The sequence below is a fragment of the Lissotriton helveticus genome, chromosome 10 (assembly GCF_964261635.1).
Source record: "Lissotriton helveticus chromosome 10, aLisHel1.1, whole genome shotgun sequence".
NCBI lineage: Eukaryota > Metazoa > Chordata > Amphibia > Caudata > Salamandridae > Lissotriton > Lissotriton helveticus.
In genome coordinates, this window is record NC_136071.1 from 301,723,705 (window position 1) to 301,739,200 (window position 15,496).

Genomic DNA, 15,496 nt, shown 5'->3' on the forward strand with positions numbered 1-15,496 from the left:
TGAAGACTTCTGGTCTTTTTCTTTATCTTTCTGATTCTGATTACCACCCTTCTGGTCTGTTTTCTTCTGGTCACCACCTTGGTTCTGGGGTTTCTGCTTAATCCTTGTTCTGACCCATTTGTCTGCCTTCTTTCCCAATTCTTGGGGAGAGGTCAGATCAGAGTCAATAAGGTATTGATGCAACAGCTGGTTTGTACAGTTATTAAGGATCTGTTCTCTCATCATAAGATTGTACAATCCTGTATAGTCTGAAACTTTACTTCCCTGCAACCAACCCTCCAAAGCCTTAGTGGCACACTCAACGAAATCAGTCCACTCTTGAGTCTGTGCTTTCTGGGTGTCTCTGAACAACAACCTGTATTGCTCAGTGGTTAGGCCATACCCTTCAATGAGAGCACTCTTCAAAACAGAGTAGTTTTTGGCATCCTCAGGTCTAACAGTGAGGAGCCTGTCCCTCCCTTTCTCAGAAAAGGAGTACCACAAAATTGCAGCCCACTGTTCCTCAGGAACCTGCTGTACCATGCAGGCTCTCTCAAGAGCAGTCATCCATTTGTGGATGTCATCCCCTTCTTTGAAGGGGGCCACAATTTTAGTCAGGTTTCTATTGTCATAGGCCCTGTCTTTTTCTCTTGGAAAATTGCTGCCACCAGTGACATCTAAGCCACTTAATTTCTGCTCTCTTGCCAAGGCAAGTTTAGCTTGAGCTAAGGTAAGCTTAGCCTGACTCAGGGCTACCTCCTCTCTCTCTATCTGGAGTCTGACAGCCCTCATTCTAGCCCTATGCTCAGCTTTCTGAGAAGCACTCATGCCTCTCTCTGATTCTCTGGAGGCACTAGAAATATGAGAGTCCCCTGAGGGAGATCTCACTCTTCTGTTGCCTGGGAGAATCACATGTTGGGTTCTGGGGAGGTGCTGGCCCTCTCCATTCCCCAGTAGGTCCAAGTTGGCCTGGCTAAGCCTACCAACTGGAACCTGGCTACCCTGATCCTGTACTTCTAAGTCCTCAACATCTGAGTCCTCATCCAAGTCATCATCATCCTCCTCTTCAGGGGGATCAACTACAGGGGGGTTCCCTCCATTTCCTGTGTCTAGGGAAGCTGCTTTTGCCTTCTCTAAGTCATCCTGTTCTAGGATTTCTACCAGGATTAGGCAGGTGGGGCTTCTGCCCCTTTTTAACCCTCTTGCTTTGCACAAGGCAATCAAGTCTCTGCGGGTTAGTTTGTCATATCCAAAAGTTGCCTGGGTAGGGTCAACTGTCACAGGAGCAGACCCTGAGGCTTTTCCTGTGTCAGACATGGTTACCAGTGAGGTGTAAGTGGTGCACTTACCTACACTAAGTGTTTTCCTACTGTACCTTGCTAGTTAGTTGTAGTCAGGGTGTGCTAATCCCTTCAACCTACAACTACTAAGTTCAGTAGAACTTAATATGCTAAGCTTTTGATTTTATATGTACCTAGAGGTACTTGATGTGATCTTTCAATTTGATATAAAGATTGCAATGAGCTTGCTGTTGTTTTACCATTGCAATCTTTATATCAAATTGAAAGATCACATCAAGTACCTCTAGGTACATATAAAATCAAAAGCTTAGCATATTAAGTTCTACTGAACTTAGTAGTTGTAGGTTGAAGGGATTAGCACACCCTGACTACAACTAACTAGCAAGGTACAGTAGGAAAACACTTAGTGTAGGTAAGTGCACCACTTACACCTCACTAGTAACCATGTCTGACACAGGAAAAGCCTCAGGGTCTGCTCCTGTGACAGTTGACCCTACCGAGGCAACTTTTGGATATGACAAACTAACCCGCAGAGACTTGATTGCCTTGTGCAAAGCAAGAGGGTTAAAAAGGGGCAGAAGCCCCACCTGCCTAATCCTGGTAGAAATCCTAGAACAGGATGACTTGGAGAAGGCAAAAGCAGCTTCCCTAGACACAGGAAATGGAGGGAACCCCCCTGTAGTTGATCCCCCTGAAGAGGAGGATGATGATGACTTGGATGAGGACTCAGATGTTGAGGACTTAGAAGTACAGGATCAGGGTAGCCAGGTTCCAGTTGGTAGGCTTAGCCAGGCCAACTTGGACCTACTGGGGAATGGAGAGGGCCAGCACCTCCCCAGAACCCAACATGTGATTCTCCCAGGCAACAGAAGAGTGAGATCTCCCTCAGGGGACTCTCATATTTCTAGTGCCTCCAGAGAATCAGAGAGAGGCATGAGTGCTTCTCAGAAAGCTGAGCATAGGGCTAGAATGAGGGCTGTCAGACTCCAGATAGAGAGAGAGGAGGTAGCCCTGAGTCAAGCTAAGCTTACCTTAGCTCAAGCTAAACTTGCCTTGGCAAGAGAGCAAAAATTGTGTGGCTTAGATGCCACTGGTGGCAGCAATATTCCTAAAGAGAAACCCAGGTCCTATGATAGTAGAAACCTGACAAAGATTGTGCCCCCCTACAAGGAAGGGGATGACATCCACAAATGGATAACTGCTCTTGAGAGAGCCTGCATGGTACAGCAGGTTCCTGAGGAACAGTGGGCAGCAATCTTATGGTACTCCTTTTCAGAGAAAGGGAGAGATAAGCTCCTCACTGTTAGACATGAGGATGCAAACAATTACAAAGTCCTGAAGAGTGTTCTGATAGATGGGTTTGGCTTAACCACTGAACAGTACAGGTTGAAGTTCAGAGACACCCAGAAGACACAGACTCAGGACTGGACTGATTTTGTTGATTGTGCAACTAAGGCTCTGGAGGGTTGGCTACATGGCAGCAAAGTACATGACTTTACAGGATTGTATAATTTGATTATGAGGGAGCAGATCCTAAGTAATTGTCAGAAACAGCTCTTACACCAGCACCTGGTGGACTTTGATCTGACCTCTCCCCAAGAATTGGGAAAGAAGGCAGACAAGTGGGTCAGAACCAGGATTAGGCCTAAGAATCAGGACAGTAACCAGAAGAAGGAGTCTACCAAGCCTCAAGATAAGGGTGGGGATAAAAATAAAGAAAATACTTCCCCAGGGCCCCAAAACTCCAAGAATGGGGGTGGGTCCCAAGACACTTCTTCAACTGAGAAAAAGCCTTATTGTTATGCCTGTAAACAGGTGGGGCATTACAAAACAGACAACTGTTGTCCCAAGAATAACAATAAAGAAAATATACCTCCAAAGCCAGCTTCAACACCTCCTGTTACTGTCAGCAGTAATCCCCCAGGAAGTGGAAGCACACCCAGGAATCTGGGTGGGTTTACTGTTGGAGCTCAGGTGGACCCTGGCCTATCCAGGTCCCCATCACCCAATGATCTTGTTTATGAGACTGGCATGGGGTTTGCCAACTTCTCTGCTTGCCCAAATACTTTGAGCAAGTATAGACAAGAACCCATCATCAATGGTTTGAAAGTTGAAGCTTTTAGAGACACAGGGGCTAGCATCACCATGGTGGCTGATGGCATAGTCCCCTCTAAGCAACTTTTACCTGGTGCCACATACCAGGTTACAAACATTGATGGATTCCAAACAAATCATCCCATGGCAGTAGTAAGTCTCAGCTGGGGAGGTGTCATTGGCCCAAAGAGAGTGGCAGTGTCACCAAACTTGCCTGTAGACTGCCTACTTGGTAATGATTTGGAGGTCTCAGCCTGGGCTGAGGTTGAACAGGAAACCCATTCTAGAATGGTGAATTCCAATGGAAAGGTTAGTGGGGCTGTAATGGCTACAGCCCCAATTCAAGATGTCCTTCCTGAAAAGGTTGGTAGGGCTGAGAAACTCTCTGCCCCATCTTTAGCAAAAGCTCTTCCTGAACAGAATAGCAAAGCTGTTATGATAACAGCAGAAACCCAAACTGAGTCTCCTCCTGAAAAGGTTGGTGGGGCTGTGATGGCCACAGCCCAAACTCAAACTGATATGTGTGTTGTGAAGCCTGAAATGATGGAGAACTCCACACAAACTGAGAGCATGGAGGAGGAAGAGAAATTTCCCCCTCACCAGACTTTAGGACAGGATCAGCCTCCTCAGGGAACTGATCTTACCCCTGATGAAGGAGCTGCCCCAGAGGTGGTTGGGCCTAGCCTGACAGAACCTCTGATGTCAGTGGACCCTTCTCAGGTGGGACCCAGTCTGGAGCAGGTAACCTGCCCCTCTCTACCTTGCCTTAGCCAGCCCAGGGCTGCAGAGGACAAGAAGGACAGTGAGACCCAGAGGGCCCCCTGTCAAATAAAGCACCCCCATCAAAAGATTAGGTGCACCAAAACTAGTAGCCCTAGTAAGGTGAAAACTTTAAAAACTCCTGAGGGAGCCCCCTTAAAAACAGTTAGGGACCTCCCACAGATGGATTCTGTTGGGCACAGCCAAACCTGGGACCCAAGGGGCCCAAACCTGAACTGTCCCTCCAGCAAGCCAAACAGAGGGACCCAGCCTCCAGCTTTAGGTAGCCAGAGGTTGACCCTGAGAGCACAGTGCAACTCAGTTAAAGAGAGAAAGGCACACATGGTGGAAGATAATTGGAGGAAGCTAAGCCCTAAATTAGTAGAGCCTCACTTCAATACTCCATATCCAAACCAGCCTTTAACTTTGCATAAACACACCCAAGGTAGTGATTACCTATGGTGGAGACCCTCTAATACCCAAAGGGTGAGGGACTGCTTAGTGGACCATGAGACAGGGGGTACCCATGCTAGTGCAGGTACTTCCTTATATGGCCACTCAGGCAATATAGGCTTACCTGGCCAAGGATAGCCTTATCTCCTTTCGTTTGGGGGGGGGGGGGGTTATGTAGGAAGGTGGCTACCTGACTATGGTTACCCCAGATTTTTTGCCTGTGTTTAGCTGGTTTTTTGACTTAGTTGACCTGGTTCCCTGCTAATCAGGGCCCCAGGCCATCTGCTCTCTCTGTAAAATGGATTCCATGTACCCTAGGTACATACCACAATTGGAAATGGACTCCTTGTCAGCCCCTGTATAATGCACTATAGGTGCCCAGGGCATAGGAGCCACCAAGGCCTACCAGGGGCTGCAGCATATCTTTTGCCACCCCTGGCTGGTTCTTAAATTGACACAACTGGCTGATCACTCAGCTGGGGTAAGGTGGTGTAATCACCCCTTGCTTAGATATAGTATACCTATATCTAAACCTATATCTGGACACATATTAACCTGTGAGCCACTCCTATGGAAGGCCTCATCAATCCTGGAGGCAGAGTGCGTGGTTTAATGTGAGATGGAGCTCTAGCATGAGCTGAGCCTGTCTGCAGCTGTCGGGAACAACTCCCTAAGCTGTTTCAGGATAAGGCCATACCATATACTCTTAAGTGCCTTATAATCCTCGCGGTTATATAGCAACTTTGGTTTGGCTTTATCAAAACATGTCGTGTAAGGTGTCATACGATTTGGAATACTATCCCCTCGCCAGTTCTGGCGACGGGGATAGCATTCCACCCCTCTAGAGGGGTAAGACATGTTACTTTGCTTAAATGCGGTTAATTTCAAAAAGGACCTTAGATCCACAAAATGGATGCCTCTGCCACAGACAAGAGTCTGGACCCCTGCAGCTGACCGAAACTCAGCCAAATGGGGCCTGGACAAAGGGTTTCCTGTCACAGGAGGGTGTCACCACCCTCCAGACAGGAGATAGTGGATTGTAGCAGGGAGGTTTGAAAGAAACCAGACAGTGCCTGGGGAGCACAAGGCTTCCCCTTGCATAATCCGGTCAAACCGGTTCTGGGGCAGCCCAGCCCCAGCTCCAGTGAGACCTGGACAAAGGAAAGGGGGTGTAACCACCCCCCTTCCTGGTCCCACCCATAGGGAGGGACCTAGCCGGAGATCCACCCCTCAGATTGGAATAAGAGGGGGAGCAGTGCCCTAGCACAGCAGATCATCCTGAAATCACCTTTAAACTAAGAAGACGACTGGACTTCGACATTCTGATGAACAGAAGACTGAAGAGCATCTCCCTTGTGGCCTAGGAGGGGCCACCCTGTGAACACAGGCACCACCCAGCACCTCGACATCTGCTTTGCCGCCGCCTCCCGCCGGAGCCCGAGTGCAGAGCCTGACAAGACCCAGCTTCCCAGACTTCTCCCAGCCCGATCCACAGTCCCTGCAAAGAAGGGACCCGTGGAGGCACCGAGAGACGTGGGAGCGGACATCTTGAAAGACCCCCGAGACGCTGACTGCGCAGCACCCGAGGCACCCTCGACTCTGTGCTTTGGGGTTTAAGAAGCCCCACAATCGAGCAGCATTTGCACCAAAGATCAGCCCTCCAGCATCTCCACGATCTGCGTGGGGCCCTTTTGCTTTGTGCCACTCGACTCGCCATCCCGGCCGCTTGTCACGTGGTCAGCGGCCATCTTGGCGACGAAACCTACGATTTACACTGTGGGTCTGGTTGCTCCAGACCTGCCCTCGCTCCTGTAGAAAGGAGTACCCGCTCTGACCTTGCTGGTCCGAGTAATAAGCCTTTTTCACTTTCCCCGTGGCTTGCATTAGCCAAGGCTTGTTTGCTTCAATCTAGTTGCCGACACCGCCATCAGCTAGAGCCTTCGAGGGACAGCTCGTGATCGACTCCTGGACGTCCTTGACCTCTTCGTGTCCACGTGGCTGCAGAGAGAAGCAACCCCTCATCACCTGTTGGCACCCGACTTTGCCTGGTTCCAATCTGGTTCCACGGTGGTCACTGGCCAGTGACTTTGAACACTGTCCCCTCTGCTTTCAGGTCTTCACCACTTCAGATCCACCCTTGGATCCACCGGACACTTCTCCTTCACATCGCCTGCAGCGTCTTCAGCTTCAAGCGCCAAGAACCTGCGTGTCAAAACCCGACGCCACTTCGACCCTGTGCACCCGCTTCCTGTGGGTGAGGTAACTTTGCTCCGCCGGTGTTCCCACACGGGTACACATCTCTAGGGTCTGTGTGTTAAGTTTTGTTCCTCTAGGTTCAGCGGAAGTGTCCTTTAACTTTAACTTTGCAACTTTTACGCACCATTGGTTAACATTGGTGCGTGCGTGCGCTTTCCGCACATCTCCCGAATCCCGAGGGCCATTCCCGACTTCAGCATTGCTTGTCCTGACTGCTCCCAGCGAGCCACTGGAAAGCAAAATCCAGGCCATACAGGACTGGGCTCCTCCAGTTACCCAGACACAAGTCAGAGCCTTCTTGGGCCTGACTGGGTATTACAGAAAGTTTGTGAAAAACTATGGGTCTATAGTGACACCATTAAATGACTTGACATCCAAGAAGATGCCAAAAAAGGTTCAGTGGACAGTTAGCTGTCAGAAGGCATTTGAAGACCTGAAGAAGGCCATGTGCTCTGCACCTATCCTAAAGAGTCCTGACTACTCCAAACAGTTCATTGTTCAGACAGATGCTTCTGAGTTGGGGGTGGGAGCTGTGCTCTCACAACTTAATCAAGATGGTCAAGACCAGCCTATTGCTTTCATTAGCAGGAGGCTGACTCCCAGAGAGAAACGTTGGTCAGCCATTGAGAGGGAGGCCTTTGCTGTGGTTTGGGCATTAAAGAAGTTGAGGTCCTACTTGTTTGGAACTCACTTCCTGGTGCAGACAGACCATAAGCCCCTCTTATGGCTTAATCAGATGAAGGGTGAAAATCCCAAACTACTCAGGTGGTCCATTTCCCTACAGGGGATGGACTTTACAGTGGAGCACCGCCCAGGGACTGACCATGGTAATGCAGATGGTCTCTCCAAGCCCAACCTTCTGACTCATCTCAAACTTCTTTCTACTACTTTTTCCAATGCACTGCCTTATCTCTCACCCTATACATCTATCAATATATCCTCTACATCTACTATCTCATTTATCCCAAACCCCATACCACTACTATGATCCCCAAAATAACCCTTTCTAGACTCTCTCTTACTCTACCCCTCCTTGCATCATCTGACACCTCTTTTACTATACTGATCCCCCAAAACAAACCTTTCTAAACTCTTCCCTCTTTTCTACCCCTCCCCAACCCTTCTCAACCCAAATAATTGACTAACATATCCACCACAAAAATTACTTTCATGTTTCACCATACTAATTCAACACTAATCCTGATGGGTTCCGGAGTGGCATGCTTCTCGCCATAAAGGCGCTTGAACATCCATCAGGGGTAACAAGTGCTATATGAATGCAAACCTTTCTTCCCCTTTTATCCATCCGCTATCCTTCTCACTCCAAATAACTGACTAATATCCACCACTGAGATTACTTTCATATTTCACCATATTAATTCACCACTAATCCTTTATGGGCTCCCTGAATAGCGTGCTTCAACACCCCATCAGAGCTATCATTCTAAATCCAAATAACCGACTAACCTATCCACCACTTAAAATGTACTTGCATGTTTCACTATACTAATTCAACACTAATTCTCTATGGGTCCAGGAGTAGCGTGCTACTCGCTGAAAAAGCGCTTTGACGCCTCGTCAGGGGTAGTAAGCGCTATATAAATGCAATTACAATACAATACAATGATTCCACTTTATCAGAATGGAGCGGCTGTTACAGTCCGGAAGGTCTTGCACAGGTCTATTCGCTTCCTGCATACTGTTGGTCAACCATGCATCTGGCATATGAGGGCCCTCCAGTGGTGCCTCAGCAGGCAGTGGTTTCAACACAACAGAGTTCTCGAAGAAGTGGTCAGGATCTGCAGAAACACGGTAGTGGAGCCGTTATGGTGTAGTGTTCCAGGCAACCTGTCTCAACGGAAGCTATTTCGACCTCCTTCTCCGGTGGCCACGGTGATAACGAATGCCTCCACTCTAGGGTGAGGAGCTGTTCTGCGGGATCTGGAAGTCAAAGGCCTTTGGTATCCAGAGGAAAGGTTGTTTCACTTAAATCATCTGGGGCTCTCAAGGCCTTTGTTCTCTCCCTTCGCTGTCAGTTGATTCATGTCCTGATGGACAACACTACCGCAATGTGGTACATCAACAAAAAGGGAGGAGTAGGGTCGTATCTTCTTTGCAGAGAGGCTCTGCGACTCTGGTCCTGGAACCAGGACCATCAGATTTGCGTGATCGCGAATCATCTGGCTGGAGAACTGAATGTGCGTGCGGACAGTCTCAGTCAGGAATATTCGGCAGATCACGAGTGGCGTCTCCATCTGGAGGTGGTCCTTCATATTTCTGGGATGTGGGGATTTCCTCAGTTGGACCGGTTTGCCACTCACGAGAGTGCGCTCTGCCTGTCGTTCTGCAGTGTCCAGTATCCGATGCGGGGAGCGTTGCGGGATGCGTTTCAATTAGATTGGGGCTTATAGTTTCTTTACTCGTTTCCTCCCATACCCTTGATTCCTCAAGTTCTGAGGAAGATTCGCCAAGATCGGGCCCAAGTCATATTGATTGCCCCGGATTGGCCGCAATGGGTGTGGAACACAGACCTCCTTTTTCTCTCATCGCACCCTCTGCTCCGTCTGCCTCTCAAGTCAGATCTCCTTTCACCATTGCCAAGGCAGATTCTACACCCCCATCTCCAGAGCCTTCACCTTCATGCCTGGAGATTGAATGGGGCAACCTGAACTCTTTCTCTCTCCAGCGGTTGATGTTATTTTATCAGCCAGAAAACAATCCACCAAATCTGTCTATTCTGGTAGGATGTGAAGGAGGAGAGACTTCATTGCCTGGGCCCCAAGAGGGCGGCCAGCTTCTACCTGGACCGAACCAAGGACTTCAGGTTGGACAAGTCTTCATTGAATATGTGGGCAAGATGAAAGGCAAGGCAGTCCACAAGAAAACGCTTTCCTTGTTGATTGTCCTCTGTATCAAGATCTGCTACGCCTTGGCCAAGAAGGAGCCTCCTGAAGGTATTTGTACCCCTTCTCCCAGGGCTTCTTCTTCGGCTTTAGATGGAGGTGTCCCTGTGGTAGACATCTGCAAGGCGGCAACTTGGGCCTCCCTCCATATTGTTGTAAAGTACTATTGCTTAGAATCGGAGGTGAGACGGGACAGCCATTTTGCACTTTCTGTGCTGCAGGATTTTTTGGAATGGGCAGACAGGCACCCGCAGCCTAGAGCTGAACTGCTTGGGGCATACATTTAAAAGGTGAGGAACCCACAGGCAGATGTATACATCAGAAGAACACATTACTTACCTTCTGAAATGCTTTTTCTGGTGGATACAGTATCTGTCTCTGGATTCCTCACTGACCCACCGGCCCCCTGTTGCCTTTCTGCTTATACCGAAAAATAATCAATGCATATTTTAGGTGCCTATTGTTGGAACCATTTGATACTTGGCACTAGGAAATGTCTGATTAGGAATTTCCAGATTTGGTTGTGTTTTGTATACTATGTACTCTTGTGAAAGTGTTGTTGGTTCACCTGTTTGCCTCGAAGCCACGGAAAAAATGGGTGAAACTGACATCGGCACACCAAACGAGGTCTTCTTATGGCTCCGATGACGTCACACGGAGTCACGTGCACAGCCGTTCCATTCTGATGTCCATGTCGACGTAAGCGAGCCTAGGAGAAGAGTTTCTGTGGAATCCTGCACATTGGGATAATTCAAAATGTGTGGAATCCACAGGCAGATACTGTATCCACCAGAAGAAGCATTACCAAAGTTAAGTAACTTTTTTCTTCTTTGCAGAAAGTCAGATTAACCTGTTGCCAATAATAGGCAGGTGTGTGATTAGGATCTGGAGTCCATGTTCAGGAGCTTAGCTAGTGGGGAAGAGCGAATAGTGTCGAAGGTCCACCAGTGAATTAGTCAATGTCTTAGTTGTTTGGAAAGTGATAGAAGAGCAGATTGTACACACATCTTTAGACTCTGGTACCCTGCTGCAGTGGCTGTGATAGTGTTGAACGATATCAATCATAGAGGCAAAAATTATACCTCCGTTTCTGGAAATGTATGTGAAAGTTAGGGTGTCAGGAGGGAAGTAGTGATAAGAAAGCAAACAGATGCCGAGAATAAAAGAAACTATATGATTTTTTTTTTTTTAGATCAACATAAGTGAACAAGCATTTGCAATGCAATAGGTCTCGCATTTAGGCGAGTTTGAGCTATTAACATTGCAAATAACAATGCCTTTTATTTTTGTTTTCATTTTTAGAACATAAATAAAAGGCATTGTCATTTCAATGCCAATAGCTTAAACTTGCATAAATGCGAGACCTATTGCATTGTAAATGCTTGTTTAACCTGTGATCAGACTTTTTCAATCATCAGAGTAATACAGGATTTGCATTATTTGTAGGACACTTAACGTGCTGTGCAGTGCACATATATGGACCAGTGAAATTCAATGTTGGTGTTTAAGTCTATCCACGTGGACAAATTAAACATTTTAGTTACACAAATCCAGCGACTTCAACTTTTAACAGAGTTACAAGATTTAATGTTAGTTCTTCTTATTAATGCCATTTGACCCGAGCTCCTTGCATGGAAAGGATAGATGTTTCTCTACATAAAAAAACATACACGGCACTAGACGTACATTGCACAATAAAACTCATGCAGAACCACAAACGAAATTCTACTCTGATACAAACTCATATGCAGAATTATGCAGCCACAGGTATGTATTCTAATTTAAACAAGTTCTGTGAGGTTGGATCGTAATGACTGGGGGGATTATTAGTCAGTGTTTTATGTTTCAACCTACCCCCAGCCCGCTTTCCTACTGTACAAAAGGACAATAAAATGCACTTGTACTAAAAAAGATGGGTCACTTTGTTCAATGTTCTCTTATTTGTGCCACTTCTTATTCCGCTGCTAGTCACAGTTCAACAAGCAAAATAAACAAGGCAGTGCTGGGAGGGGGGCTGGGCACGAAGGAAGGAGAAATGCGAGTCACGGTCGGAGGACGGCCGTGAAAACAATGCAGCACTCGTGAAACTGAAAGCACGGCCAGCCGGCCGTGAAAGCCTTTGATGCCGCAGGGGGTGGAGCGGCAAACTGAAAGCACGTCCGGCCGGCCATGAAAGCCTTTGATGCCACAGGGGGTGGAGCGGCATCAAGCTGGGCAACAGATGGCTGACGATTTGATGCTGTGCACGCGCATTTTAGGTCAATGCGCTTGCGCTTTGACCTAAAAGCGCACGGGCACAGCATCAAATCGCCAGTTAGTTAAAGTCTGTTTAAGCCCCTATAGTCTCGCTCCGCTCAATGCGCATGCGCATTGACAGGTCGCGAGACCTAAAAAGGGCCATCCAAAGATTTCTAATTTTTTTTCCAACAAATTTTATTGAGTTTTATCATGCAAGTCATCATTACAATGCATTGTAATTAAATCGGATCAAAGAGGGTACGACAAAAGTAATTACACATGGCAACGGAAGTCAACAGACCCTGCACAGGTCCCTTATGTCTAAACATACTTCTCGCCCCGAAGGAGTCCCACAGCTCGGAGCAATACATGTTACATAAAGTACAGTTGCTAAGTGCAAGCCCTTGCGTTGAGGGCCTCACCTCTCTCTAATCTCTACTGAAGCTATCAACTACCCCAAGGCTTGGTGCTAGAAAGAACATTGGTCTTACAGCCCCCCCCCACCCAACATGGTTCGAACAGTCCCTCAGCTACCCCACCCCCCCGGCATGCCACAGTGTGAGTAAGCCATAGTAAATCATGTACCCTCCTAGGCTTAATATTGTAAGGTGTGTTCACCTCCCTCGCCCTGCTCGTGGGAGTGTGTGTCATGGCAGCGGTCGGAGTATATCAATAGCTAGGGGCCATCAACGCTTGAAAGGGCCATCCAATGATGTGTTGATGTTAAACCTTCTGATATACACACCTTGTGGTGGTAATTGTTAGATTGGCAAGTTGCAAAAATGATTGTTAAGAAAGGTAGATGGAAACCATTTCATGGCTGAGCTAGTGATTCAGAGTGTCACAGTAACAACCATGTCAACGGTTACAGCCATGGCAAGGAGTAAAGGGATGGTTGTGTGGTGTAGAGGGGACAAGTTAGCTATGGGTGAGAGGGTGTTACTCTGGGGGTGAAGAACCTGTTGAACGAGATAGAATAAGTTGTTGAAATAGAAAAATTTGATAAACATACAATTTTCCTGGCACACTATCCACTTGCTTATCTGTTTTAAGACTGCGCACTCTAGGAAAATTGTGCCCTTGAGTCCCTTTGTAACAGAAATTTGATGGAAGCCAGAATCTTGCAACCTTGTGCTCCGGCACCAGGATATCCCTTTTTGTTATACCGTCATCAAATTTACTGTTAACTGTAAGTATAGAGTCTATTCGTCAAACATTTCACTGGATTACGTTTCTTCCTACTAAATACAGTACTACGCTATTAAGTTGTCTCCAGCAGTGCTTTTCAGAAGGTGTTTTTTGTGACTATGTAAAGTTCTACATTAAGCATCGCTCTCATAGGAATTATGTCACTTCATGGGTTATGTAAAATATTTCTTATTGTGTGAGCTTCCCCATAAAGTATGGGATTTAAAACCACTTCCTTTTCTGTTATGGAAACATGTAGTATATATTTGTTTTGATATTAATATAGGCTTGTGTATGTCTTTCTTTGAAGGGATTTGGTTGATGAAGCAAAAGATTACCACTTAATGCCAGAACGTCGCCCACATCTACCAGCGTACAAGACACGTCCACGGTGCTGCAATTCAATTGCCGGACTCATCTATGCTGTGGGAGGGCTCAATTCAGCAGGTACCTTGCAAGCCAAATCTGCTGGAACATCTGCACGGTTTATGATTAAATTAGTAGAGATGATATAGTAGACTACACTGCTGAGCATGCAGAACAGGCGACCCTACTACAGTCATTCTGGTTTCCCACTGCATAGTCTAGTGAGAAAATTTGCTTAACCACTGAGGTCTACATATTAAAAAAACAGAGTCTCAGATAGACATATCAAATGATTGTAAACTATTTAGAGCAATAATCCAGTTTAGTACATGTTATGTTAGGAATGTGCTTAGAAAGAGGGCCATAAAAAGCTAGTAAAACCTGTATTTTGAAAATAAGAGCTAATACCTCCAGATTATATGTGGATTTCGATTTGTAAAAAAGTAGTTGTGCCATCAGGATGTTGACTAAAATAAATTGCAATTATGACATTTATTTGCCATAGGGAGACTTCTAATTATGTAATATATTAAATTATAACCTTAGACATAGGTGTAGAAACCCAGTACAATGGTTAATTTTTTAAGTTGAGTAGCACATTTTTATGCAGGTGATTCGCTGAACGTGGTGGAAGTCTTTGACCCCATCGCCAACCGCTGGGAGAAGTGTCAGCCGATGACGACGGCTCGCAGTAGAGTTGGTGTGGCTGTGGTGAACGGACTCCTCTACGCCATTGGTGGCTATGATGGGCAATCAAGATTGAGTACAGTAGAGGTTTACAATCCAGAAACCGATACTTGGACCAAAGTGGGCAGCATGAACAGCAAGCGAAGGTAGACATTGAAATCCATGATTTACCTCATTTCTTGGTTCATTTCTTATTTAGTGTCCCTTTGTTTTCCTACTGTTGTTGCGTATCAGAGGCCTAATATGTAGGTTTTTGTATTCCACAGAGAAGGATACTCGAGTTACTTTTAAATCCTAGCCTGCTTCCACAAGACTGACTTATTTTCTGATCTTTGAGGACAGTGATGCTGACTGCAGCTGCTAAGGCTACAGTTGACAGATGGATAGCCATGTGCATCGTCCATTTGCTACACTTTGCTTAAAACTTAATCTCTGTTCGGAATCTAGACACACCCGGGCTAAGACAGCGGAGGTACATCCTCCAGTCATATGCATATTTGACACACATGCTCAACAGCTGTGTAGGCTAATACACAAGAATTCTCATGATGGTATAATCCTACTGATTCTTTCCAGATTGATTTGAAATTGAGCAAGAGGTTTTCTGCACCCTCTTTGGCTAGGCCTTAGATGTCTGAGGATGCATTTCTCCTCCTTCCTTTCATATTCCCAGTCTCAGTGGAATCTGCCAATGCATTGAGAATGGGAGCACACCAGCGCCATATGTTAAGAGGTAAAATTACCGATGAGCCTGCTGCAGGAAAGCTTTTCACATCATTGGTTTCAGGTGAAGGTTCATTGGTAAGATCTAGTGTTGATCATCTGTCTCACCCATCGCTCTTTGCAGTGGTGGTACACTAACAACCTGTTGAGGGGTAGCCTTTCCTTGACCCAGTTCCGCAGATCACCATTACAGCAGATGCATCACGCACTGGGTGGGGACGCATCTCCTTAAACGGACTGTCCAGGATGAGTGGGATCCCACTCACGGGATTCTCCACATAAATTATCTGAAGCTGTTGTCTGTCCATCTAGCCCTCAAGACCTTCCTTCCCCACATAGCAAGCAAGGTGGTCCTTGTCTAGACGGACAAAATGACAGTCATGTGATACATATAACAACACAAAAAGATGGGCGATATGCTGAACATTGTAAACAATTCAACGCTAGGCACAGATGTGGGTTAAATCTATTGTTTCTTTGCTCACCATGCCAAGCCAGTTTAGACCCATCCATATGCAAATCAGTCTTGTTCCTGCTCCCCATGGGAAT

General features: G+C 46.6%; 1 protein-coding gene across 2 annotated transcripts in view; it reads left to right on the plus strand.

Annotated features, from left to right (window-relative positions):
* Positions 1–15,496, plus strand: part of KLHL18 (kelch like family member 18) — a 202,368-nt gene that overhangs the window by 134,789 nt on the left and 52,083 nt on the right. Inside the window, exons 6-7 of one of the 2 annotated variants that reach the window (XM_078662453.1) lie at positions 13,482–13,618; positions 14,148–14,370. In XM_078662453.1, coding sequence (XP_078518579.1) covers positions 13,482–13,618; positions 14,148–14,370 — 360 coding nt within the window. Of the gene's footprint in view, positions 1–13,481; positions 13,619–14,132; positions 14,371–15,496 lie in introns of both variants that reach the window. The other variant, XM_078662452.1, reaches the window with a different exon arrangement.